Source organism: Rhinatrema bivittatum, chromosome 1, assembly GCF_901001135.1.
Source record: "Rhinatrema bivittatum chromosome 1, aRhiBiv1.1, whole genome shotgun sequence".
NCBI lineage: Eukaryota > Metazoa > Chordata > Amphibia > Gymnophiona > Rhinatrematidae > Rhinatrema > Rhinatrema bivittatum.
This window is the reverse complement of record NC_042615.1, coordinates 4742309-4768558: the sequence shown is the minus strand read 5'-3', so window position 1 is coordinate 4768558 and position 26250 is coordinate 4742309. Positions and strand designations below refer to the sequence as shown.

Sequence of the window (26250 nt, the reverse complement as noted above, 5' to 3'; positions counted from 1 at the left end):
GAAGGCTGAGACTGTAGATGTAGCCCCAACAGGGCAAATTCAAGAATCTGTTGATTGTGTACTTAGCTGTATCCAGTGACTGATCGTTGTTGGTGAAATCCTTGAACTTTGGAGATGGAACTCATGAGGTAGTTGAAGTGGAAGAGCTAGGAGGTGTTATCTGACGATTAGCTGTGAGGACAAGTGATGTCGTAGTTCCAGGGACAGTATGTCAAGTTTCTGGTAATGTATATGTTGAGAAAGAGTCTGTTAGATAGTTTTTTTTGTGAGTTTGTGATACTTTTGTTTGTGAGTTTGTGATAGTTTTGTTTGAGTTTTTCAGGACTTTTTCATGTTTGTTTATTTAAGATTCTGGAGGTCATGAATTTGACTAGGTGTAAACTCAGCATAGTTCCGCCTAAACTGATGAAAAGGTTTGAGCTAGAATTATTACCTCATATAGCTTCCATAATTAACATTAGTTTACTAGAGCAGTGGTTCTCAACCTTTTTTCTGTCGGGACACACCTGACAGATGGTTCTCACATGCGTGACACACTGACCCATGATCGTCACGGGGCTAGATGTAAAAGTACAGTTTGCATCCACGGGAACCCCCCTGACCCACAATAATGGATGTAAAGCAGAATTATGGCATTCCCCATACAATTCACCCTACAAAAAAGATAATCTGGTTCTGGTGTCATCTCAATAACAGCAACTCAAACTCCTTCTACTTCCAGGCTCAATAGCCCTACTTATGAAAAGACAGCAGTTTACCACCAATGCATATCCTCTTGAGAAAACACAACAAATAAGACTGATACAAACACTTTCATGCTAGTAAAATATCTCATCTCAGTAACAGACACAGAACCGACCTAACATACTCCCAGGATCTGTAGTAATGCACATAAACTAATCCGCACACAGTTACACCTGTATTATGGAATACACTCAAACAGGAGCAACCCTATCTATGAAAAGGCAACACTATAAATATTAAATCAGGCCCTAAAAACCAATACACCTCTTATTAGGAAAACAGAACTAGCAAGCAGCTATAGATCCCCACACAGAAATAATTGTAAAACTATACTAATAAGCAGAATAAATGTTTCTAAACAGCTATGAACAGAATAACATCCAACAATTAAAAATTCTCCAAACACCAATAAAATATTTCAAAAAAAGCAGACACATCACATAATATTAAATAATTAAAATGGCAGTCAATCAAGAAAAATAAACTTAAAAAGCCACCTTTACTTACCCCCCTCCAGCAGCTCTCCTACTCCTCTTCCATGCAGGCCGTAGCACACAGCAGAAGCAGCAGTAGAGGCTAAGCTCTATACTCATGGTCCTCTTCCTTAATGCCCATGTCTCTCACACACACACACCATACCAGTCATGCCCCCATGACCAGTTTCTGTCTCTCACACACCAATCATCTCCCAAACAGTCTTTGACACACACACCAGTCACCTTCCTGAACAGTTTCTCTCATGCCATACACACACACAGACTTCCCACTCCCGTGTTCTACTTACATATACAGGCTTCTCACTCTCATAATCACTTTCTCTGTCTCACACACACTCACCAGTCTCTCACTCGCATGCTTGTTCTCTCCACATGCACAGGCTTCTCATTCCCATAATCACTTTCTTTCTCTCACACACACACACACACAAACACACACCAGTCACCTGATCTCTCTCATGCATACACACACACAGGCTTCCCACTCCCATGTTCTTTCAGATATACAGGCTTCTCACTCCCATGCTGTGTCTCACACACACCCAGGTTTCTCACTCCCATGCTCACTCTTCACATGCATAGGTTTCTCATTTCCATAATCACTTTCTTTCTCACACTCACACACACACACACACACACCAGTCACCTGATCTCTCTCATGCATACACACACAGGCTTCCCACTTCCATGTTCTGTCTTATATATACAGGCTTCTCCCTCACATGCTGTGTCACACACACCCAGGTTTCTCACTCCCATGCTCACTCTCTTCACATGCACAGGCTTCTCATTCCCATAATCACTTTCTCTCTGTTACGCACACATACATACACACACACACCAGTCTCTCTCATTTCCATGCTCTCTCTCCACTGCACAGGCTTTTCATTTCCTGAATCACATTCTTTCTCTCATATTCACACACACCAGTCTCTTTCTCTCATACACACCGTCACCTTACCAACCAGTCTCTCGCTCTCATGCATGCACACACACACAGGCTTCCCACTCCCATGCTCTCTCTCTCACATAATCAGGCTTCTCCCTCCCATGCTGTGTCTCACACACACCCAGATTTCTCACTCCCATGCTCACTCTCTTCACATGCACAGGCTTCTCATTCCCATAATCACTTTCTCTGTTACACACACACACCAGTCTCTCTCTCATTTCCATGCTCGCTCTCCACGTGCACAGGCTTCTCATTCCCTGAATCACATTCTTTCTCTTACATTCACACACACCAGTCTCTTTCTCTCACACACACACCGTCACTTTACCAACCAGTCTCTCTCTCTCATGCATGCACACACACACAGACTTCCCACGCCAATGCTCTCTCACATAATCAGGCTTCTCACTCCCATGCTTTCTTTCACACACATCCACCCCCCCCCCCCCCCAACAGCAGGCTTCTTACGCCCATGCTTTCTCACATACCCAGATTTCTCACTTCAATGCTTTTTCTCTCTCTCACACACACACACACACATCAGTCACCTCCCTGACTAATGTCTCACACTCTCACATACACATCAGTCATCTCCTTGAGCAGTCACTTTCATTGTCTCTCACATATACACACACATCAGCTCTCTGACCAGTTTCTCTCACTCACATACATGCTCTCAATCACACGCAGGCTGGCTGCTTCTTTCTCTCACTCACTTCCTCTTCCCCGCCCCTCCCCGAGCACAAATGGTAGCTGCAGCAGCCTCCTCCTCCAGCCCCTGCAAGCCAAGAAAGAAGAATCCCATCGGCCGCGGGAGGCTCATGCTGCTCTCTCCTTTCCCGATTACCGTCTGCTTCAATTGCTCGGGGGCCGATGCTGCTGCTGCTGCCACTGCTGCCGCTGCTACTTTTCCACGCGGCACGGGCCGGCTTTTTCTCCTTCCCGCGCACCACGTATCACTTCCTGTTCCGGGTCACGGGGGGGCAGGCGCAGGAAGAAGAAAAGGCCCAGCCACAAGTGCCACAGCTTTTTTTTAGCACTGCTGCCGTTCCCACTGGGCTTGAACGTGTTGATAGCCCGGCGGCAATGGCAGCAGGGAAGAAAGAGCAGCGGGAGAGACCGGGAACACGCGACACAGCAGCCGGTGCTTGGCGACACACTAGGGTGTCGCGACACACCGTTGGGAATCGCTGTACTGGAGGGAAGTCTTCAGGATTCTCCAAAGATAGCAATGGAGTGACCAATTAAAAAAACAAAAACTGAAGAAGTTACTGGTCTGTTTCGATCTTGCCCTTCCTTTCTTAAGTTATAGAGTACTGTTCTTTCAAATTCAGGGTTACTTGAGAAAGTAGATGTTTCATCATCATCAGGTAGGGTTCGGCAAAGGGTATGGAAATGAGACTGAACTCTTAAGTATGGTCAATGGGATCAAATTGCAGGCGGATAAAGGGGTTGATTCCCTAGTTATTTTGACAGCAGCATTTGACTCTGTGAGTCATGATATTCTGTTGAGTTGGTTGAGATCACTGGGGATCCCAGGTACTGCCCTGGTATGGTTTATCTCCTTTTTGAATGATCATTTTTATAGGATTGATTGTGATTCAGGTTGCTCTTCCTCTCATGCGCTCTGGTGCAGGGATCCCCAGGGCTCAGTACTGTTGTTGCTTTTTAATCTCTGTATCGCTTTTCTCATTGATAGCTTTGCTTTTGTCCACTACATATATGCTGATATCATGCAACTGACTGCATTCTTTAGAAGGAATTGGTATGAGGTAATAACTAGATTTAACCTGTATCCAGAGGCAGTAACAAGCAAACTTAAAGTCAATTCCCCTAAAACTGAAGCTCTGTGAATCTCCAGAGGTGGGAAATCATTAGAGATGTTAACTGAAGTACAATTGCTCCAAATTAATCAAAAAGGTAATCTGTAAGTGGTTACAGCTTCTACAGAACCCCTCAGCCTGGTTGTTGACTGGGAAGAAGATATGGGACCATATCACCTCAGAACTAAAGGCTTTGCATTGGTGGCCAGTCCAATATATGATGAAGTTTAAAAGTTTGGTGCTGGCATTCAAATGTATATATGGACTGGCCCTGGGTATATGGTGGGCGCCTTATCATGGCATAATCTGACTTGTATTTTGAAGTTGATTTCTCAGCTGCTGGGGATGGCATGGCTTACAGTTATAAGATTGCATTTAGTTGTTTGGCACCAAATATTTGGAACTCTTTACCCTGGGAGTTTAGGAAACTACCAAAATCATGGTTCTCTGCAGCAGCATGTAATTAAAGAATCATTAAGGGGCTGAGCTATGCTGATGAAGGGACTGGGAGAAGTCAATGGAGTGGAATTTTAAAATGGGAGGGAGGGGTGAGTTTGATAGGCTGAATATTAGAGATGTGGCACTGAATTTTGTTTTGTGTCATTTTCGTTTTGGGGTGGTTACTGTTAAATTTCATTTTTATAATGGTTCGGGAGGTAGTTATTTCATGTTTCCCTCATTTCAGAGTTAGTGCGAGGTAAGGAGACAGCCAATGGGAATGCAGAACCATATCTCTAGCTAATGAACTACTCCCGAATTGACACATTTTGTAACTTATTGGTAACAGATTAAGTCCCGTTAGTGTTCACTAACACGAAATTCCACAAAATTTTGTCGATTTTTTTTTTGTTTTGGGGCACTCCCAAAACATGACAAAATAGACAATTTCATTGCCATTGTCTATTTCATTAAAAACGAATGCATATCCCTACTGAATATATTATTTGTTGTATATTTGACTGTAATGTGCTTCAAGGCTATAGGGAATTGCGGACTGTCACATTTTAATAAATGTTCTGTCTCCTTGTCCTCTGTTAGACTCCTCAGGCATATATTTTGATGTCTTTATTCTTGCTCTTGCTGTTCACCAACTTCCTGAGCACTCCTAGACAAAGACTGGCTGACTGACAGCAGGCAGTGGGTGGTGGTAAATGGAAGTTGCTCTGAGGAGAGATTAACAGAGTGCCTCAGGGATTGGTCTTGGGGCCGGCTCTGTTCAACATCTTTGTGAGTGATATGGCAGAGGGGTTAGAAGGAAAGGTTTGGCAGATGATACAGAATGAGACGCGATCTAAGAAAGCTCGAGCAGTGGTTGGCTACATGACTGCTAACTTTCAATACTGAAAAATGCAGCAAGTAAAGGGATTAATCCCTATTCAGAACTGAGTTCTAATCATTGAAGTAACCAATGGTGGCTGGAGGGCAGTTTATAAATGAATTTCTAAGTGCAGGTACCTGTCAGCTCTTAGATATTCACCCCATAGAAGGATGAAAGAACCTCTCCTCCCCCACTGGAGAACCAGAAGGGCTTTTGGGGTCCTGGGGGTGGGAGGTGCACCACTTTTAAAGAAGGATAAGGAGAGAATGGGCTGCTGGCTTGCAACCTTTTTTTTGAAACAGGGGGAGAGAAAGGGGTTCAAACCACTATAGCCTGCAATTATTTTTTTTTTTTATTAAACCTGGGGGGCAATCAGGTTTTTTTTAACTTAGGGAAGGCAGGGAGATTAGATAACTACAGCCCATGACCTCTTTTTTTAATTTTAAGGGGTGAGGAGGGGATAAGGCTACTGCTGGCCAGCAAACTTTTCTTATTTTTAAATACCAGGCTAATTTTAGGCCTGTGGTTTTTTTGGACAGAGTTAGCCATGTAAGTTTATCTGGCAAGCACTGCTTTTTTCACCCTGTTAAAACTTATCAATTCCATGGAGTGGGAAATTCAAAACTGAGAGTTTATCCAGCTAAGTCCTGAACTTGGACAAACTCCAAGTTTTGAATATTGAACTCTGTCTCTTCAATGTTCATGGCCCTAAAATGACCTGCTGTTGTGGTTCTTACATTACTGTATTATGCTGAAATAGGCATCTAATGGCACTTGAGAAATTTAATAAGTGCAACTTAAAAATCAGCCTCTAAGACTCATTTCATAGGGCTTTTGGTGCAGAGTGTGAACTATTTTGGTAGCCCTGTTCTGACCACTTCTACTCTTGTCTATATCATTTCAGAGGTGCAGCCTCCCTGTGCACCTGAAAATTCTTTTATTTATTTATTTGTTTGTTTGTTTATTTGTTTATTTATTTATTTATAACTTTTATATAACGGAGTTCAATCAACAGAGTTAATTACCACTTCGGTTTACATTACAACCAGCAAAAAATAACAGAGACAAAGTCTTGTTTTAAAATGAACAGGGTAGAAGTAACCTGGAATAACTCATTAAACAGGGTAGAAATACTCTGGAAAAAAAGAACATACCGTATTTTTCGGACTATAAGGCGCACATAAAAACCTACGATTTTCTCAGAAATCGGAAGTGCGCCTTATAATCCGGTGCGCCTTATATATGAATTTTTCTCAAGCACAGGCTCGCACTCACCTCTAGGCCTCCTCTTTGCAGGTCGCCACAGGATGGGCTCTGCAGTGGCCCTGCTACCGGGCCTCTTCTTCTTCTCGGGCCGCTGCGACTTGAGATTCGCGGCGGCCCGTAAGCACAAGTGCTGCTCCTCTTCTGCACGCGCTGATGCTTCCCCTCCTTCCTGCCCACGCAGCTCCGGCAACGTTTACTTCCGGGGACGCACAGGCAGGAAGGAGGAGGAGGAGCATCAGCGCGTTTAAACGCAATCTTTTTCTTGGCCTTGCCGATCTGCCTGTCGCTGCGCCCGGGGGCAACTATGCAGATACTTGGAAAGCCCAGGGGCGCTTTAATCAGCGGACTTTGCACCAGTTCTCAAAGGGCAAGTATCTGCCTACTTTCCCTTTGGCTATTGCCCACAGAGATTTGCAGCTGCTTTTTCTGAAGATACATTTTCCCCTCCAAAACAGTCCATGTAGTTTTGAAAATGCAACACTTCGCATGCTCTTGTCCTCCCCCCCCCCCCCCCCCAGCCTAACCCCGTCTCTGAGCCTGCCTGCTTTTCCCAATGTGTAAAGGTACGTGCATTGTTGGTCCTGTGCATGCTCTGACCGGGTACAAAGCAGTCAAATTTCAGTCAAGCTGTTAACCCAGGGAAATGCTTTTGTAAATCACCGCATCCTGTAATAATACTATCTGGTTTTAGTTGGGGGGATAATAAAAAGTACCGTAGTTTTAAAGGGTCGGCGCAACAGATTTTAAAAAAGGCTCTGAGCCGCGCCTTATAATCCGGTGCGCCTTATATATGAACCTGGACGCCTTAGCAGGCGCTCATTGATAATGCGCCTTATAATCCGGTGCGCCTTATAGTCCGAAAAATACGGTATTCTGTACAATGTAATATGGGTGGAGCAAGTGTTGAGAATTGGGACTGTATAACTTATGCGGGAGACCGGGAAGCTAAGTAGGGGCGGACTATGAAGGCCAAAGGCCGAATAGTGTCTTTAAGGTGCTGTTAAAAACCAAGGCTGAGGTGAGAGGTTATGGGAAGGCTTGTTCAAACAACAAAGTCTTCAGATCTGGAGGGAGCCGGTTCCATTGCGTGGGGCCTGAGGCGGATATAGCTCTCTTACTGAAGGAGGTCTTGATGGTGGGTGTTTTAAGAGTTCCTCTCTGGGCGAGTCTGATTGGTCTGACCGAAGTGTGGAGTTGCAGAGGTATTGTAAGATCTAGAGGAGTGATGTTGTGTATAGCTTTGTGGGTGACTGTTAATAGTTTGTGGAGAATTCTGAACTTTATTGGTAACCAGTGTAGGTTCTTTAAAATTGGAGTAATATGGTCCATCTTGTTGGATTTTGTAAGGATCCTGGCAGTAGCGTTTTGTAGAAGCTGGAGAGGCCTGAGTGAGACATCAGGCAGGCCATGAAGAAGTGAATTACAATAGTCAATTTTGGAAAATATAATGGCTTGAAGAACTGACCTAAAATCGTAGAAATGGAGAAGTGGTCTTAGGCGTTTCAGAACTTGTAGTTTGAAATAACACTCCTTTACTATGTTGTTGATGAAGCCAGAGAATGTCATTTGGCTGTCTAAAATTACCCCGAGGTTTCTAACCTTGGGTGAGAAGATGGGGGACCTTGGCTGTTGGACAATATTTAGTGGTACACTGCCGTTTTGTGTGAATAGTATGAACTCTGTTTTGTCAGTGTTGAGTAACAGCTTGAGCTTTGAGAGGAGGTTGTTGATATGGATGAGACAGGCATTCCAATGGAGAAGTGTTTTTTGCAGCGAGTCGGTGATCGGTATCAGGATTTGGACATCGTCCGCATAAAGGTAGTATGTAAGTTTGAGCTCAGCGAGAAGATTGCAAAGGGGGAGAAGATAGATATTGAATAGTGTAAGGGATAAGGATGAGCCTTGAGGAACTCCAAGGGAAGAAGAGAACGGGGGGGATTCTTTACTGTTAATCCTGACTTTATAATGCCTGTTTTGAAGAAAGGACTTAAACCAGTTTAGTGCGGTGTTTTTGATGCCGATCTCCGCTAGCCTATCTGTGAGAATCTGATGGTTCACTGTGTCGAAAGCGGCCGATAAATCCAGGAGGATGAGGAGACAGTTCCTTTTCTTTTCCAAGTTCATGAGAATGATATCTGACAGAGATATAAGGAGAGATTCTGTATTTCTAGCTTTACGAAATCCTTGTTGAGCTGGGGAGAGGATGTTGTTGTTGTCAAGATACTCAGAGAGTTGTTTGTTGACAACTCTTTCTAGTATTTTAGCGATGATCGGCAGGTTTGCAATGGGATGAAAGTTTGCTGGGTTATCCGTGGAGAGGTTAGTTTTTTTCAGGAGGGGTTTTAAGATAGCCAGTTTGAGAGGGTCAGGGACATGACCTTGTGCTAGGGAGGTATTGATGATGTGCGAGATGGGCTTAGAAACTTCAGAAGCGCAAGCTATGAGAAGATTTGTGGGGATGGCATCAAAAGGGTGGGAGGCTGGTTTTAGTTTCCTCAGTAGTGATTCAATCTCCAGAGAGGAGGTTAAATCGAATTCTTCCAAGCAAGTCGAATGAAGGGATGAATCTGTGAGAGGTTGATGAGTAGGTGAGAAGAGGGGGGCTATCGTGGGAAGAGGACTAAATTGGCCCGATGCTGGTGGTGTTGTACGTGCGGCCAGTAAGTTGGGTATTTTGTCTTTGAAGTAGTTGGCAAGTTCAATGGATTTGAGGGCTGCATTGTCATCTGGGATAGCTAGAAATGGAGATTTAGTGAGAGAAGAGACCAGAGAAAAGAGGGCTTTTGGATCAAAGATGAAATTGTGGATTTTCTGGGCGTAGAAATCTTTTTTTGTCTGAAGAATTTTGATCCTGTAATGGTGCATGAGCGATTTGAAGTATGCTAGGTTTGAGGAGGAAGGATTTCTGCGCCAGTTCTGTTCCCTTTTTCTGAGTTCACATTTCATGGATTTTAATTCTGGAGAGAACCAAGGTTTTTTCATGTCCTTGTTTGAACGGATGACCTTAGTTTTTAGGGGGCAGGTCAGGTCTGCAACCTTGTTTGTTATTTTGGACCATGAGGATAAGGCGGTGTCTGCATCTGAGAGGTCAAGAAGATTGAGTTCTGGAGAGAGGTGAGTGATTAAGGTTTCCTGATTGCATAATTTTCTGAGTTGAATTGTGACTTTCTGTGAGGGGGAGGGCGAGGAGAATTGGCTGAGGAGTGAGGTGGAGATAAGTTTGTGATCAGACCAGGGAATTGGCTGACAGACAATGTGGGAAGCTTGGGATAGGCTTTGGTTAATAAAAATTAAATCCAAGGTGTGTCCTGCTTTGTGGGTAGGTTCCTTTATAAGTTGTTTGAAGCCCATGCAGGAGAGAGTGTTGAGGAAGGATTCACAATTGGAGGTAAGCGGAAAGGTGTCCACGTGAAGATTGAAGTCGCCTAACAGGATGGCAGGGGTGTCAGCGTTGATGAAGAGATGGGTCGGAGTCTAGGCATCCAGGTGGGGCGTATGTGAGACCTATTTGAAGATGAGCCGATTTGAAAACTGCAAATTCAAGGGAGCAGGATGAGGTGGTTGATTGTAGTGTAATCCCCAGATTTTTTTTTTGCCACAAGGAGCAGACCTCCTCCTCTTTTTTTCTTTCTAGGAATGGAGAAAATGTTGTATATATGGACGGGTAGTTGATTCAGTAGTGCCGTGTCTTCTGGTTTGAGCCAGGTTTCTGTAACTGCACAAAGGTCTGGCGCTTCGTCTATAAGGTGGTCATATAGAAGGTGGGTTTTTTTAGTGAGTGATTGGGCATTTAACAGAGTTAGGGAGATAAGGGTGAGACCTAGTACTTGGTTGAGTGGCGAAAGCATGATAGGGATGAGTCTTTTTTGTAGTTGATAATGTTTGGTAATGGATTGGCCTGAAAAGGAGGCTGCTGGTCTCCTGTGATAAGGGATGATTGGAATGGTGTGAAAGGGCATGATGGGGGGAGGGAGTTTGGGCAGGAAGGGAGGCCGGGGAGGGCAGACTGAGCTATGTTGTGGCGAGAGGCTATTGCTGAGATCTGAGAGTGCTGTTAGTGAGGGCTAAGAGCGCTGGAGCAGGACTAAATTATTGCAGTACAGAAATTGGACTGAAGGGATTAGTGTCCCTGTCAAGGTCAGCGCCGATTTGGAAGTTGAGATAGAAATGGGAGATAAACAGATTCGTATGCTTGTGGCTTCAGGGAGGACTTGGGTGTGATTGGAAGTCTCTGGGGGCGTCGTGGGCCAGTCGAGAGCAAGTAGGCCGAAGTGCACTCAAGTAGGTTCAGTGTGGGTGCATGCTTACCATGCTAGGGGAAGTTGTCAGTGCGAGATTCCAAGGTCTAGGGCGGAGCTGTTCAATGTGTCCTGATTCTCTTGATTCGGGGTACCCTTCCGGGGTGCACGAAGGGGCGCACAAAGGGGTTGACCCCTTTGTCGCGCTCCTTCGGCGCGTGACGCTCGGCGCGTGACGCCTAGTTTAATGGGTCTTTTTAAAGCCCAGCGAGTGCTGCCTTGATAGGCCGGCTGTCCCGGCTGTCCCTTGTGGCAATTGGTCGGGGTCCAGTGGAGGTGGGGTGATGGCCCGAAGAGGACGGCGATCTGGCTGCGGGTAAGGTCGGCAGGCCCGACTAGCCTCGTGGTCGGCGAAGGGGACCCGCTTGGGGTAGGAGTGCAAAATTGCTAGGCCTTACCCCGGTGGGTCCTAAAGAAGTAACAAGTGGCCTAAGGGAAAGAAACTCTTCTCCGTACTTGTGTAACCTGAGCTAAATCAGGATAAATCCTCACAACTTGACCATAATAAGATATCGGAAATTTCCTAAAAAAAAAAAATGTCCGTTTAGAATCTTTATTATGGAGACTCGTTCATCCAATATAAAGCCCGACTCAGGCCTGAGTCGGGCTTTGTGTATTGTAGCCCCTGAGGCAGCCCCACAATGGGGCTGCCTCAGGGGCTACAATACACAAATATCAAATATAACTTAACAATACAGGACATACAAAAATAAAATATAAAATCATATATCATATTCAAATATAAATGGGAACATATAAATTGGAACATATAAATAGAAAACTAATCGAAACACGACAACCAGACCAAAAAGGGGTGTACAGAAGATTGTATGATTTTACCTGTGTGTAATATCTCTTGAGAATATATGATTGTGATCTCAAACCATAGAGATTACCAAAGAGTCTGTAAGATGTGCAAGAAAAATAATGACTACACAATATTGAACTTAAAGACAAAATACCTAAACAATATGGGGCAGATTTTCAAAGGGGTTCGCGCGAGATAGGTGCGTACCCCCCAAAAACCTGCCCCAAGCTCCCCCTGCGTGCGCCGAGCTTATGTTGAATAGACTCGGTGGCGCGCGCAAGCCCCAGGACGCACGTAAGTCCCGGTGCTTTCCTGGAGGGGTCTGTCGGGGGCGTGTCGCGGCAGCACATCATCTGAGGGTGGGGCCGCGGGCATGGGGCATTTCGGGGGCATGGCCGAGGCCTCTGAAACTTCTCCCGGGCCGGGAAATCGCGCGCTGGGCGGCTGGCCAGCGGGCAGGCGTACCTTTTGCAATAAAGGTAGGGGAGGTGGGTTAGGTAGGGGAAGGGAGGGGAAGGTGCAGGGGGGGTGTGGAAAGAAAGTTCCCTCCGAGGCCGCTCTGATTTCGAAGCGGCCTCGGAGGGAACGGAGGCAGGCTGCGCGGCTCAGCACGCGCAGACTGCCGATTTTGCACAGCCTTGCTCACGCCGACCCCGGATTTTAAAGGATACGCACATATCTATTAAAATCCGGCGTACGCTTGTTTGCACGGGCGTACTTTTTAAAAATCTGCCCCTATATCTAATAAAAATGATATCTAATCAAAATGAAATCGGGAATGTAACTGCAACAATAGTTGAAGCCAATGACCAGCCCCCGGACCGGAACATGGAGCGCAGCAGCCAGCCCGAGGGGAAGTTGTCAGTGCGAGATTCCAAGGTCTAGGGCGGAGCTGTTCAATGTGTCCTGATTCTCTTGATTCGGGGTACCCTTCCGGGGTGCACGAAGGGGTGCAAGAAGGGGCGCACAAAGGGGCTGACCCCTTTGTCGCGCTCCTTCGGCGCGTGACGCTCGGCGCATGACGCCTAGTTTAATGGGTCGTTTTAAAGCCCAGCGAGGGCTGCCTTGATAGGCCGGCTATCCCGGCTGTCCCTTGTGGCAAAGGGGACCCGCTTGGGGTAGGAATGCAAAATTGCGGATGATACAAAATTATTCAGAGTAGTTACATAAGAACATAAGAAAATGCCATACTGTGTCAGACCAAGGGTCCATCAAGCCCAGCATCCTGTTTCCAACAGTGGCCAATCCAGGCCATAAGAACCTGGCAAGTACCCAAAAACTAAGTCTATTCCATGTAACCATTGCTAATGGCAGTGGCAATTCTCTAAGTGAACTTAATAGCAGGTAATGGACTTCTCCTCCAAGAACTTATCCAATCCTTTTTTAAACACAGCTATACTAACTGCACTAACCACATTCTCTGGCAACAAATTCCAGAGTTTAATTGTGCGTTGAGTAAAAAAGAACTTTCTCCGATTAGTTTTAAATGTGCCCCATGCTAACTTCATGGAGTGCCCCCTAGTCTTTCTACTATTTGAAAGAGTAAATAACCGATTCACATCTACCCGTTCTAGACCTCTCATGATTTTAAACACCTCTATCATATCCCCCCTCAGTCGTCTCTTCTCCAAGCTGAAAAGCCCTAACCTCTTTAGTCTTTCCTCATAGGGGAGTTGTTCCATTCCCCTTATCATTTTGGTAGCCCTTCTCTGTACCTTCTCCATCGCAATTATATCTTTTTTGAGATGCGGCGACCAGAATTGTACACAGTATTCAAGGTGCGGTCTCACCATGGAGCGATACAGAGGCATTATGACATTTTCCATTTTATTCACCATTCCTTTTCTAATAATTCCCAACATTCTGTTTGCTTTTTTGACTGCCGCAGCACACTGTACCGACGATTTCAATGTGTTATCCACTATGACACCTAGATCTCTTTCTTGGGTTGTAGCACCTAATATGGAACCCAACATTGTGTAATTATAGCATGGGTTATTTTTCCCTATATGCATCACCTTGCACTTATCCACATTAAATTTCATCTGCCATTTCGATGCCCAATTTTCCAGTCTCACAAGGTCTTCCTGCAATTTATCACAATCTGCTGTGATTTAACTACTGTGAACAATTTTGTGTCATCTGCAAATTTGATTATCTCACTCGTCGTATTTCTTTCCAGATCATTTATAAATATATTGAACAGTAAGGGTCCCAATACAGATCCCTGAGGCACTCCACTGTCCACTCCCTTCCACTGAGAAAATTGCCCATTTAATCCTACTCTCTGTTTCCTGTCTTTTAGCCAGTTTGCAATCCACGAAAGGACATCGCCACCTATCCCATGACTTTTTACTTTTCCTAGAAGCCTCTCATGAGGAACTTTGTCAAACGCCTTCTGAAAATCGAAGTATACTATATCTACCGGTTCATCTATATCCACATGTTTATTAACTCCTTCAAAAAAGTGAAGCAGATTTGTGAGACAAGACTTGCCCTGGGTAAAGCCATCCTGACTTTGTTCCATTAAACCATGCCTTTCTATATGTTCTGTGATTTTGATGTTTAGAACATTTTCCACTATTTTTCCTGGCACTGAAGTCGGGCTAACAGGTCTGTTTCCAGGATCGCCCCTGGAGCCCTTTTTAAATATTGGGGTTACATTTGCTATCCTCCAGTCTTCAGGTACAATGGATGATTTTAATGATAAGTTACAAATTTTTACTAATAGGTCTGAAATTTCATTTTTTAGTTCCTTCAGAACTCTGGGGTGTATACCATCCAGTCCAGGTGATTTACTACTCTTCATTTTGTCAATCAGGCCTACCACATCTTCTAGGTTCACTGTGATTTGATTCAATACATCTGAATCATTACCCATGAAAACCTTCTCCATTACGGGTACCTCCCCAACATCCTCTTCAGTAAACACCGAAGCAAAGAAATCATTTAATCTTTCCGTGATGGCCTTATCTTCTCTAAGTGCCCCTTTAACCCCTCGATCATCTAACGGTCCAACTGACTCCCTCACAGACTTTCTGCTTCGGATATATTGAAAAAAGTTTTTACTGTGAGATTTTGCCTCTACAGCCAACTTCTTTTCAAATTCTCTCTTAGCCTGTCTTATCAATGTCTTACATTTAACTTGCCAATGTTTATGCTTTCTCCTATTTTCTACTGTTGGATCCTTCTTCCAATTTTTAAATGAAGATCTTTTGGCTAAAATAGCTTCTTTCACCTCCCCTTTTAACCATGCCGGTAATCGTTTTGCCTTCTTTCCACCTTTCTTAATGTGTGGAATACATCTGGACTGTGCTTCTAGAATGGTATTTTTTTAACAATGACCACGCCTCTTGGACATTTTTTACTTTTGTAGCTGCTCCTTTCAGTTTTTTTCTAACAATTTTTCTCATTTTATCAAAGTTTCCCTTTGAAAGTTTAGCAAGAAAGCCTTGGATTTGCACACTGTTCCTTTTCCAGTCATTAAATCAAATTTGATCATATTATGATCACTATTGCCAAGCGGCCCCACCACCGTTACCTCTCTCACCAAGTCCTGTGCTCCACTGAGAATTAGATCTAAAATTGCTCCCTCTCTCGTTGGTTCCTGAACCAATTGCTCCATAAAGCTATCATTTATTCCATCCAGGAATGTTATCTCTCTAGCATGACCCGATGATACATTTACCCAGTCTATATTGGGGTAATTGAAGTCTACCATTATTACTGCACTACCAATTTGGTTAGCTTCCCTAATTTCTCCTAGCATTTCACTGTCCATCTCACCATCTTGACCAGGTGGACGGTAGTATACCCCTATCACTGTAGTCTTCCCTGACACACAAGGGATTTCTACCCATAAAGATTCAATTTTGTATTTACTCTCATGCAGGATGTTTATCCTGTTGGACTCTATGCCATCCCGGACATAAAGCGCCACACCTCCTCCCGAGTGCTCTTCTCTGTCATTGCAATATAATTTGTACCCCGGTATAGCACTGTCCCATTGGTTATCCTCTTTCCAGCATGTCTCTGAGATGCCAATTAAGTCTATGTCATCATTTACTGCTATACATTCTAATTCTCCCATCTTACTTCTTAGACTTCTGGCATTAGCATACAAACATTTCAAAGTTTGTTTTTTGTTTGTATTTTCATTCCTGTTTTTAATTGATAGGGATAAGTTAGAATTTTTTAGCTCAGGTGAGTTTTTAGTTACAGGCACTTGGACTACTTTTCTAATTATTGGAACCTCACTGTCGGGATGCCCTAATTCTAATGCATCATTAGTATCCTTTAAAGATACCTCTCTCCGAACCATGCGCTGCTGAGCAACTGTCGGCTTTCCCCTTTGTTCTAGTTTAAAAGCTGCTCTATCTCCTTTTTTTTTGACTGCCGCAGTCAAATGTATGACAAGCAGACTGTGATACATTACAGGAGGACCTTGCAAGACTGGAAGATTGGGCATCCAAATGGCAGATGAAATTTAATGTGGACAAGTGCAAGGTGTTGCATATAGGGAAAAATAACCCTTGCTGTAGTTACACGATGTTAGGTTCCATATTAGGAGCTACTACTCAGGAAAAAGATCTAGGCATCATAGTGGACAATACTTTAAAATCGTCAGCTCAGTGTGCTGCAGCAGTCAAAAAAGCAAATAGAATGTTAGGAATTATTAGGAAGGGAATGGTAAATAGAACGGAAAATGTCATAATGCCTCTGTATCGCTCCATGGTGAGACCGCACCTTGAATACTGTGTACAATCCTGGTCGCCGCATCTCAAAAAAGATATAGTTGCGATGGAGAAGGTACAGAGAAGGGCAACCAAAATGATAAAGGGGATGGAACAGCTCTCCTATGAGGAAAGGCTGAAGAGGTTAGGGCTGTTCAGCTTGGAGAAGAGACGGCTGAGGGGGGATATGATAGAGGTCTTTAAGATCATGAGAGGTCTTGAACGAGTAGATTTGACTCGGTTATTTACACTTTCGAATAATAGAAGGACTAGAGGGCATTCCATGAAGTTAGCAAGTAGCACATTTAAGACTAATCGGAGAAAATTCTTTTTCACTCAACACACAATAAAGCTCTGGAATTTGTTGCCAGAGGATGTGGTTAGTGCAGTTAGTGTAGCTGGGTTCAAAAAAGGTTTGGATAAGTTCTTGGAGGAGAAGTCCATTAATGGCTATTAATCAATTTTACTTAGGGAATAGCCACTGCTATGAATTGCATCAGTAGCATGGGTTCTTCTTAGTGTTTGGGTAATTGCCAGGTTCTTGTAGCCTGGTTTTGGCCTCTGTTGGAAACAGGATGCTGGGCTTGATGGACCCTTGGTCTGACCCAGCATGGCAATTTCTTATGTTCTTAAACAGAGAGTAGGATTAAATGGACAATTTTCTCAGTGGAAGGGAGTGGGCAGTGGAGTGCCTCAGTGATCTGTATTGGGACCCTTACTTTTCAATATATTTATAAATGATCTGGAAAGATATACAACAAGTGAGATAATCAAATTTGCAGATGATACAAATTTGTTCAGAGTAGTTAAATCACAAGCAGATTGTGATAAATTGCAGGAAGACCTTGTGAGACTGGAAAATTGGGCATCAAAATGGCAGGTGAAATTTAATGTGGATAAGTGCAAGATGATGCATATAGGGAAAAATAACCCATGTTATAGTTCACAATGTTAGGTTCCCTATTAGGTGCTACAACCCAAGAAAGAGATCTAGGCATCATAGTGGATAACACATTGAAATCGTCTGTTCAGTGTGCTGCGGCAGTCAAAAAAGCAATGTTGGGAATTATTAGAAAGGGAATGGTGAATAAAACGGAAAATGTCATAATGCCTCTGTATCGCTCCATGGTGAGACCGCATCTTGAATACTGTGTACAATTCTGGTCACTGCATCTCAAAAAAGATATAATTGCAATGGAGAAGGTACAGAGAAGGACTTCCAAAATAATAAGGGGAATGGAACAGCTCCCCAATGAGGAAAGACTAAAGAGGTTAGGACTTTTCAGCTTTGAGAGTCGAGATGGCTGAGGGAGGATATGATAGAGGTGTTTAAAATCATGAGAGGTCTAGAATGGGTAGATGTGAATCGGTTATTTACTCTTTCGGATAATAGAAAGACTAGGGGGCACTCCATGAAGTTAGCATGTGGCACATTTAAATCTAATCGGAGAAATTTCTTTTTTTTACTCAACGCACAATTAAACTCTGGAATTTGTTGCCAGAGAATGTGGTTAGTGCAGTTAGTATAGCTGTGTTTAAAAAAGGATTGGATAAGTTCTTGGAGGAGAAGACCACTACCTGCTATTAATTAAGTTGACTTAGAGAATAGCCACTGCTATTACTAGCAACAGTAACTGGAATAGACTTAGTTTTTGGGTACTTGCCAGGTTCTTGTGGCCTGGATTGGCCACTGTTGGAAATAGGATGCTGGGCTTGATGGACCCTTGGTCTGACCCAGTATGGCATCTTATGTTCTTATGTAGAAAGTGATTCTCTCCAGAATTTCCAGGTAAGAATTCTCTAAAAAGCTGGGTAAATTTTCCGATGCTTGAACATCAACTGCAGGTCCTGAGGCAGTTCTTTTAGGAAGGAAATGACTAAAATTTACAGAAGGAATATTTTCTTCAGAGAAACTAAGGATTTTTAACAGGAACCGCTTCAGCATTATTTTCAAGAAGTTCCAAACGTCTGGAAAAAGCCGACTGCTCTTTAATAATAGCAACATATAGAGCTTGAAATGACAATATTATTTTCAGTATCCAAAATCCTATTTGAGGCAGTGCTAACTGTTCTTGAACCTCCAGGATTTTTTGGTGAGAATTTAAAGAGAAAGAGTCCATTGTATTTTCCAAATGCCTTAGAGAAGACCCAAAGCCTGCAACCAAGTCCCAAATTGCCCCTAGAGTGACCACCTCCGGAAGAGATAGCATAGCAGGTGATTCACCAACTTCGCTGGCAGGATTTTCTCCATGCTGACCAAAGGGGAAACTCTCTGTAGGCCCCCTTGATGAAGAATCACGGGATCGAGCTACTGCAGAGCTTTCAACTCGCGGGCTTGTCTCCGCTCTGGGGCCAGACTGTGTTCCTGCACTCAGCGATGAACAAGGAAGCACCCCCTCCTCCTCAGGCACTCCAACTGCATCATCGAAGGGCGCCTGAGAGACAACCTCGCCGGGGTCATGCTGTGCCGATTGCGAGTGAAGATCTGGACTGTCAGAGAACATGGCTCTCCCCCGTCATGACTCACATCAATCTCCTCGGTTCCCCACACTGCTGGCTGGCTCATAGGGGTTCAGGAGGGAAAACTCTCACCTTCCCCTTGTGTTTTGAAGGCATAGTAAAGTCCAGGAATCAAAAAACAAGCAGAGAAACAGGGCTAGCAACGCTCAACAGCCGCACTATGCCTCCATCTTGCTTTCCCCCCATCACTGTATATCTTTTTCTAAATGCTAAGCCTGCAAAGTCTGACAAATAAAAGTCTAATTCTGTGGATAAAACATGTTGTCATTCCTGACCTATTCGGATTGGGTGTGGTATAGGAGGTAATAGGGAGAACTGCTTGTAGCCCTGCTAGTCCAGACAGGTGTGGAGGAGGGAGCACAGTGACCAACAGCCTCCTGTACCCCTAAAATTGTGTACAGTAGAACGAAGAGGGGCTTTGTCATCACTGTTTTTTTTTTAGTTTTCAGTTAAAACTTCTATTCAAACAACCATTCCCTGATACCTGCTCTCCTCTATAACTTTATAGTTATGACTTCATTCTCTTTGTGCTGCTATCTCCTGAGTGTAAAGCTTACTCTATGCTTATGGCTAGGGACACAAGAACACTTAGACTCAGTAAAAAGTATAATGTATTTTTATTAGTCAATATAAGTGTTCTCGGGAGATGCTGGGTACTGGGTGCCCTTCGTCTTACAATCTGACCAGCATCTCTCTGGATACTGGAAGTGATCCTTCTTTTATAGGTAACATTCAAATACAGGAAAAGGATAGAAGTTTCTAGAGACTTGCATGACTGCCCAAAGGATCATTTACATAAGTTGTAATGTCAACTGCATGATTAAATCATCGCTAACTACCCTGATTGGCTTCCCAGGATGTGTAGCCCATTTCCCATGGCTCTCTTTGTTCTGTTAAACTCTTACTGGTAAAGGCAATCAACACGTCTGTAACTGTGTGGATTACAAACTCCTGAGAATGGTGCCTGAAGCTCCCCTGTGGTGACTCTATGAATAGACATCACCTGTCTGGTGCCAGCTTGCCTGCTTCTATAGATATTCAGGGACATTCTGTAAGTCACTCAGTCCATTCAGCCCAGGCAGGCCAAAGACACGCAGAGGCTTCTGGGGATTTCCTTCTCCATGTTGCTTTTCTGTTCAGGCATACTTCTCATGAGTGAAAGTGAAATAATTACATAAGGACTGTCTGTCAATTTTCTGGCCCTACTACAATATCCTAGATGATCTCTGGCTTTACCTCTGCTTATCCCAGGCTCCTATCCAGGAAGGCCCATGTCATCCATCCAGCATCTTTTCTGTCTCTGTGCGACTGAGGTGTGTAGCAGAATGCAGATTTGTAGGAATCTAACAGGATCCAGAGTACAAACTTTTCTGCTATGGCCCCTGAACTGGACTAAGAGCACCCTCTCATTTCACATAGGCCTCCTGAGCTGGGTTTTGAACCAGTGGCTTACAGGTGAAAAGCTCTGACCATTCCCCTGAGCATCCAATCCTTTCTGTCAACAAATGTCTCAGGGAATTAATTGCATACTTGCTAGACAACTAGGGCTGCTTTAATGCACATCTGGCTGTTACATTTCTGGCTGTAAATTTTGTACAGTTGTAAAAAGTGCACCTGGATAAGATGTAAGATGTGCTATTTTTTTTTTATGTAGTCAGCTAAAAAAAATCAGGTTATTCTATAAATAACAAGAGCAGAAAGAAAGTGTCCTGATATACATAGAGCAGCGGAGGTGAGGGAAGATGCTGGGTAAGCAAAGGGCCATTGTGACAAGAGCCCCAGGAAGTATGAGTGTTCAGGTAAAGGGATAACCAATCTGTTATGCTATGACCCATACACCAGAGAACTATCATTATACAGATACACATGCTACCAGATCTGCTTTCACCTATAGATATCCATAGGAGGGTTGCAAAATGTTGCCCATTACCATAACATTTGCACGTTCTTTTCATATAGATTTCTTTTTCTCCTTTTATCTGATCCCCACCCTTCCTGGACCTGGGCCGATCCAACTCCAACTTCGCATTACTTTTACTCCCCACTGCTTTTCTATTTCCACCTTCTTTGTTTGGAAGCTCAGAGTACTGACTGGTTTTTGTTGCTGTTCGTTTTCTATGGATCCGCCTTTTTCTACAACCCTGTGTACTCTGCATACTCTGAAACCCTACTCCATTCCACTGGAGACACTGGCACAATTCTGGTTTTCAAGCTCTCATTCTAACACATCTGTGATCCTGTTGTCTATAACAGCAGAGCAGAGTGCTTTGGAATGAGATTTAGAAAAACAGGGATGCTTACTCAGTGGCTGTGCACCAATGATGAATCTATAGTAGCTAATCACTATGAAGGTGGAAGGATTTCATCCAGTTCAGAAGTATAGGCAGCAATGCGTTCCAGGTTACTTACAGAGGCTGTTCATGTTACAGGTTTGATTCCCATAAAGGCTTCTGGTGCCAGCTACTGGACGAAGGGAAAACCAAGTGTCTGGGAAGAAGCAAAGGGAGAAGGTACCCAGGAATGGACTCGGAGGTTAGTCTGTAACTTTCTGTTACTATAGCACTGCACTGAAACGGAGGTTAACAAACAAAAAATATATCAGGTGACAAACTTTTACTGGCCTAACTTAACACATTCCTTCAGTAGCTTTCGGTTTCGGCAGCTAACAATCCCTTCATCAGGTCGAAACATAATGAGCAGGTCAAGTCAAAGAATGACTTTGCCTGAACATAGAAATGAATCGCAGATTACAAATGGTAGTGGGAAGGGGAAGGGGTGCAGGGGAAGGCCGATGTTATAGATGAGAGCAAGGCAGCAGAATTATGCCTGGTAATGGGTTAAAAAGACTAAGTCTCTCTTAAATCTTTTTGGGGTTTATGCACATGAAGCCTGGTTTTAAGTGGTTAAATGGCCATTTCAAAATCAGCCGGGGTGTAAAGTATGTGCAAAGCTCGATTTTAAAGATACCCATATGCGCAGCCACAAGAGACAGTCTGGAGGCAGGGAAAGGATTTCTGTACATACTTTTGATTTTCAAAGGCATGCAGATAAATCTACACATGCAGACCTCCAGGTCCACACATGTACCCAGCGAAGCTGTGAATTTTCAAAGCAGACCTGTCCACACAAATCCACTCTAAAATCCAGGCAGACCTTAGCCTTATGTTATAAGTCAGTTTGGAAGTGTTTGGTTATTTTAATATTAAATCTAAAAGCTCGGCACGCCGAAATTAAGGGATAAGTGAAGTTGGGCTTACGCACACCAATTGTATTTTAAAAAGCGCCCATATAGGCATGTAAATGCCACAGTGCACATCTAAAAACTTTTCAAAAAGTGGAGGGGTATGGGCATTTCGGGGCCTGTCCATGAGATGCACGCATAAATACTTATGCACCCTGGTATATGCCAAGGCTCCTTGCTGCGTAACTTTGTTTCTGCTATGAATGATGTGTAACTCATAAAATAAAAGGATCAAGCATTTTTCTGAGGGGTTTAAAGGGTCTAGGGTAACTGGGGAGAGTGTAGGCTATCAAACCAGGGGAGGTTGGAAGACCTAGCTGTTAAGTGGGCAAATCGTGGACGAGTAGCATGGGCACGCGCTCCTTTTAAAATCCCCTTCCTTATGCAGTAGAAGTGGGATTTGCGCACCCATGCTATTTTATAACATACCTCAATGTGCGCACACAAGTTATAAAATAGCCACGTACCAGGGTGCGGGCTGATGCATGTGCACAAATGGGTGTCTGCGGGCCAGTTTGAAAGTTATCGTCCCTGAGAATAATTTTCAAAAACTTATTCAGCAGCTGTGTGCATAAAATCTGCATGTATTCATGTAAGCAGCTTCTATGCATGGTAAGCAAATTTTCAGAAGGGTGGGAATACACATGCCATGCAGAAAAATATTCATATACAAAGAGGGTGTTTCAAAGACTTTCCGGGGGAGGGTTTGAAGGTATGCACTCATTTAGCTGGTAAGTCATCCAACCTTTATTTATGTAGCAGCCCCTGGGCTCATATCCTCATTGGAGTCCAAAGACATCCCTCACATGATTTGCTACCAGACAGGACTCCGCTTACCTGACTAGGCACCCCGCCTAGTTTAGGCTTGATATTTTGCCTCTGTTTCTTTGTTTCGTTATTTAGTTTATTCAGTTTTGCTGTCCTTTGCCTCCCCCAAGTTACTACCTCCTTATTATATGTAACTTTCGCCTCTTGTTAAATGGTTGATTAAGTTCTACCCCTTGTTACATGTAAACCGATTTGATTTGAATTTATTCATGAAGGTCGGTATAGAAAAGTGTTAAATAAATAAATAAATTAAATAAATGATGGGTTTTAACCTGCAGAACAAGTCCCATATTCTTATTAAACCGCTATTCCTTTCAAGATTCCCTGTAAGGTGGCGGGGGGGGGGGGGGGCAGATTTATTTCCAAGGCCCTGGATGTTGGTTAATACTTTCTAGTAAAAATCATGCTGGAGGCCATGAGGAGGTTCCAACATAACTTTTCTAATCGTTCAAATAAAGTGACTCATAACTTGAAGTCACATGTCCAATCTTCACACAACCCTCTACATGATTATTTCATCTGAGTAAATCTGCATCTCCTTTAGTCTTTCAAATAGCTGAATTCACAATCCAGATCCTTTCCAGTTTCAGTGGAGGTTTTGGAGTTTCCTCCCAACACTGGATGTACTACTGGGTGGCTAGAGGATCTACTTCATAAGAACATAAGAAATTGCCATGCTGTGTCAGACCAAGGGTCCATCAAGCCCAGCATCCTGTTTCCAACAGTGGCCAATCCAGGCCATAAGAACCTGGCAATTACCCAAACACTAAGAAGATCCCATGCTACTGATGCAATTAATAGTAGTGGCCATTCCCTAAGTAAACTTGATTAATAGCAGGTAATGGACTTCTCCTCCAAGAACTTATCCAAACCTTTTTTGAACCCAGCTACACTAACTGCACTAACCACATCCTCTGGCAACAAATTCCAGAACTTTATTGTGCGCTGAGTGAAAAAGAATTTTCTCCGATTAGTCTTAAATGTGTTACTTGCTAACTTCATGGAATGCCCCCTAGTCCTTCTATTATTCGAAAGTGTAAATAACCGAGTCACATCTACTCGTTCAAGACCTCTCATGATCTTAAAGACCTCTATCATATCCCCCCTCAGCCATTTCTTCTCCAAGCTGAACAGCTGAATAGTAGCTTGATACTTCATTTCACTTCCCAAATTGTCATATCTTAGTCAAGCTGCCTTGGATAAAGTTCTTACCATTTTTTAAACTGCTTCCATTCATTTTTTTATACTTGGATGGAACTCCCAACTCCTCACCAAAATATCTTGGTGATATTTCAAGTGATTAACATTGGATGGGTGCCACTTTTCTGTGTCCTTTAACCCTTCCTGTACAGAGACACCACCATTTAAGGTAGTGCTGGAATTCCATCTTCGCCAATCATTGCCCTTCCAAACTTTTTTCCCATGCCATGTCCACCAAGGTGAGAAAGCACTGCAGTTTGGACTGCAAGAGTGTTGGCCTTCTACCTGGAGCAGACTGAAGCCCATAGAAAATCCACCCAGCTTTTTGTTTATTATGATAAATACTGGGGACTGCTGTTGCCAATAAGATGCTATTTACTAGAGTAGAAGATTGCATCTCATTTTATTATGCTCAGGTGGGGATAAATTTGGTGGGCCATGTCAAGGCTCATTCCATCCGAGCCATGAGAGCACTTGTGGTCAGTCCCCATACAGGAGATCTGTAAGGCTGTAGTGGATTTCTCGACACACATTCATATCTCAATATTGTTTGGAAAGGGATGGCTGCTGCAGCAGTAAGTTTGGCAAGTTTATCCTTTGAAATCTGCTTGAGGTGCAGAATACAACTTCATTCCCTCCTAGGGCCTACTGTGTTCCCAACAAAAACAAGGGGTCATTCTCTAATCAAGTGAAGGAGTAGCCTAGTGGTTACAGCAGCGGTCCAAATCCCACTGCTGCTTCTTGTGATCTTGGGAAGTCCCTTTACCGTCCAATGCCTCAGGTACAAACTTAGATTGTGAGCTCTCTGGGGACAGGGAAATAAGTACAGAGAATATATTTAAAAAAAAAATCAATTCAAAATTAAAAATCTGCATTTATCATGCAGTAAATGCTCTAACAAATTCAGAGTTGTTTGAAAATTGTCCTGTAAGTTTGTATCTCAGGTAGTAAAGGCACAAGAAGCATGAGTGGGATTTGAAGCCTGACTTCCCTGGTTCTCAGCCCACTGCTCTAACCACTCTGCTACTCTTTCCCATGGGCTCCTGTGCTAAATGCAGGCATCATTTGCAGCATGGTAGATTTGGGGAATTTGTCCATTCTGTTCTTTTTCAGTATCTATTTTTCATCATTAGTGTTCTGACCTGCTCTTTTGTCTCGACCTTTTGTTCTTGCTAGCTGAACGACAAATGTATTGTTAGTCCAATAAAAAGGTATCACTTGCTATGTTTTTTGTTTATTGACCTTTACTTCCACAGACTGAAGTGGTTACCAACATAGCAACCATACTACAACATTCTTAGTATGAATAGGGTAAGTGGTAGTAAAATTCCATACATCTGTGTGTATCTTTCTAGCAGTCTCCCTCTCTCTCTCCCTCCTAGAAGGAAGGCAGATAAGCAGTCCTACGCAGATACAGAGGGAAGTTCAGAAGGGCAGGAGAGAAAAATAGTTCAGATAAATGGGTTGGAATCTATCCAGAAGGTGACTACTAAAATGGCCAATAGTCATTATGGGGACAGGCTTAAAGATCTAGACCTGTATAGCCTAGAGCAGAGCTTTCCAAACTTTTCATGTTGGTGACACACTTTTTAGACAAACATAATTTCGGGACACAATAATTCAGTCTACTAGCAAACCAGAAGTTAAAGGTTAAACGAACGAAATGTATTTCGACAATGTATGTATGTTTCCTTAAATATATACATAATAAAATGTTTCACGACACAACCTATCTTGTGAAAACCTTTCATTTATTTATTTATTTATTTATTTATTTATTTATTTAAAGGCTTTTATATACCGGAGTTCATGCACTTGTGCATACCACTTCGGTTTACACAGAACAAGGAACAGAAAATTACATCAAACAGATTGAACAATTAAACAAATATACAATTACATCCAACAATTGGGTATAAATAACATGGCTAACTTAGTAGGAACTTAGAGTTTGAGGTAAAGGAGAGAAATAGTACCAAGTGGTAACAGAACAATGTTAATGGCTAAATAATAAATATAAAT

At 43.3% G+C, this 26250-nt stretch overlaps 1 protein-coding gene across 2 annotated transcripts in view; it reads left to right on the top strand.

Annotated features, from left to right (window-relative positions):
- The window catches only part of LOC115074355 (bifunctional heparan sulfate N-deacetylase/N-sulfotransferase 3-like), a 416141-nt gene that overhangs the window by 371034 nt on the left and 18857 nt on the right, over positions 1-26250 (top strand). Inside the window, exon 13 of one of the 2 annotated variants that reach the window (XR_003852387.1) lies at positions 21389-21411. Coding sequence is in view for 1 of the 2 variants with exons in the window: in XM_029574134.1 (XP_029429994.1) it covers positions 21389-21491 (103 nt within the window). In the remaining variant the exon portion in view is untranslated. Of the gene's footprint in view, positions 1-21388; positions 21492-26250 lie in introns of those variants that run through there. The other variant, XM_029574134.1, reaches the window with a different exon arrangement.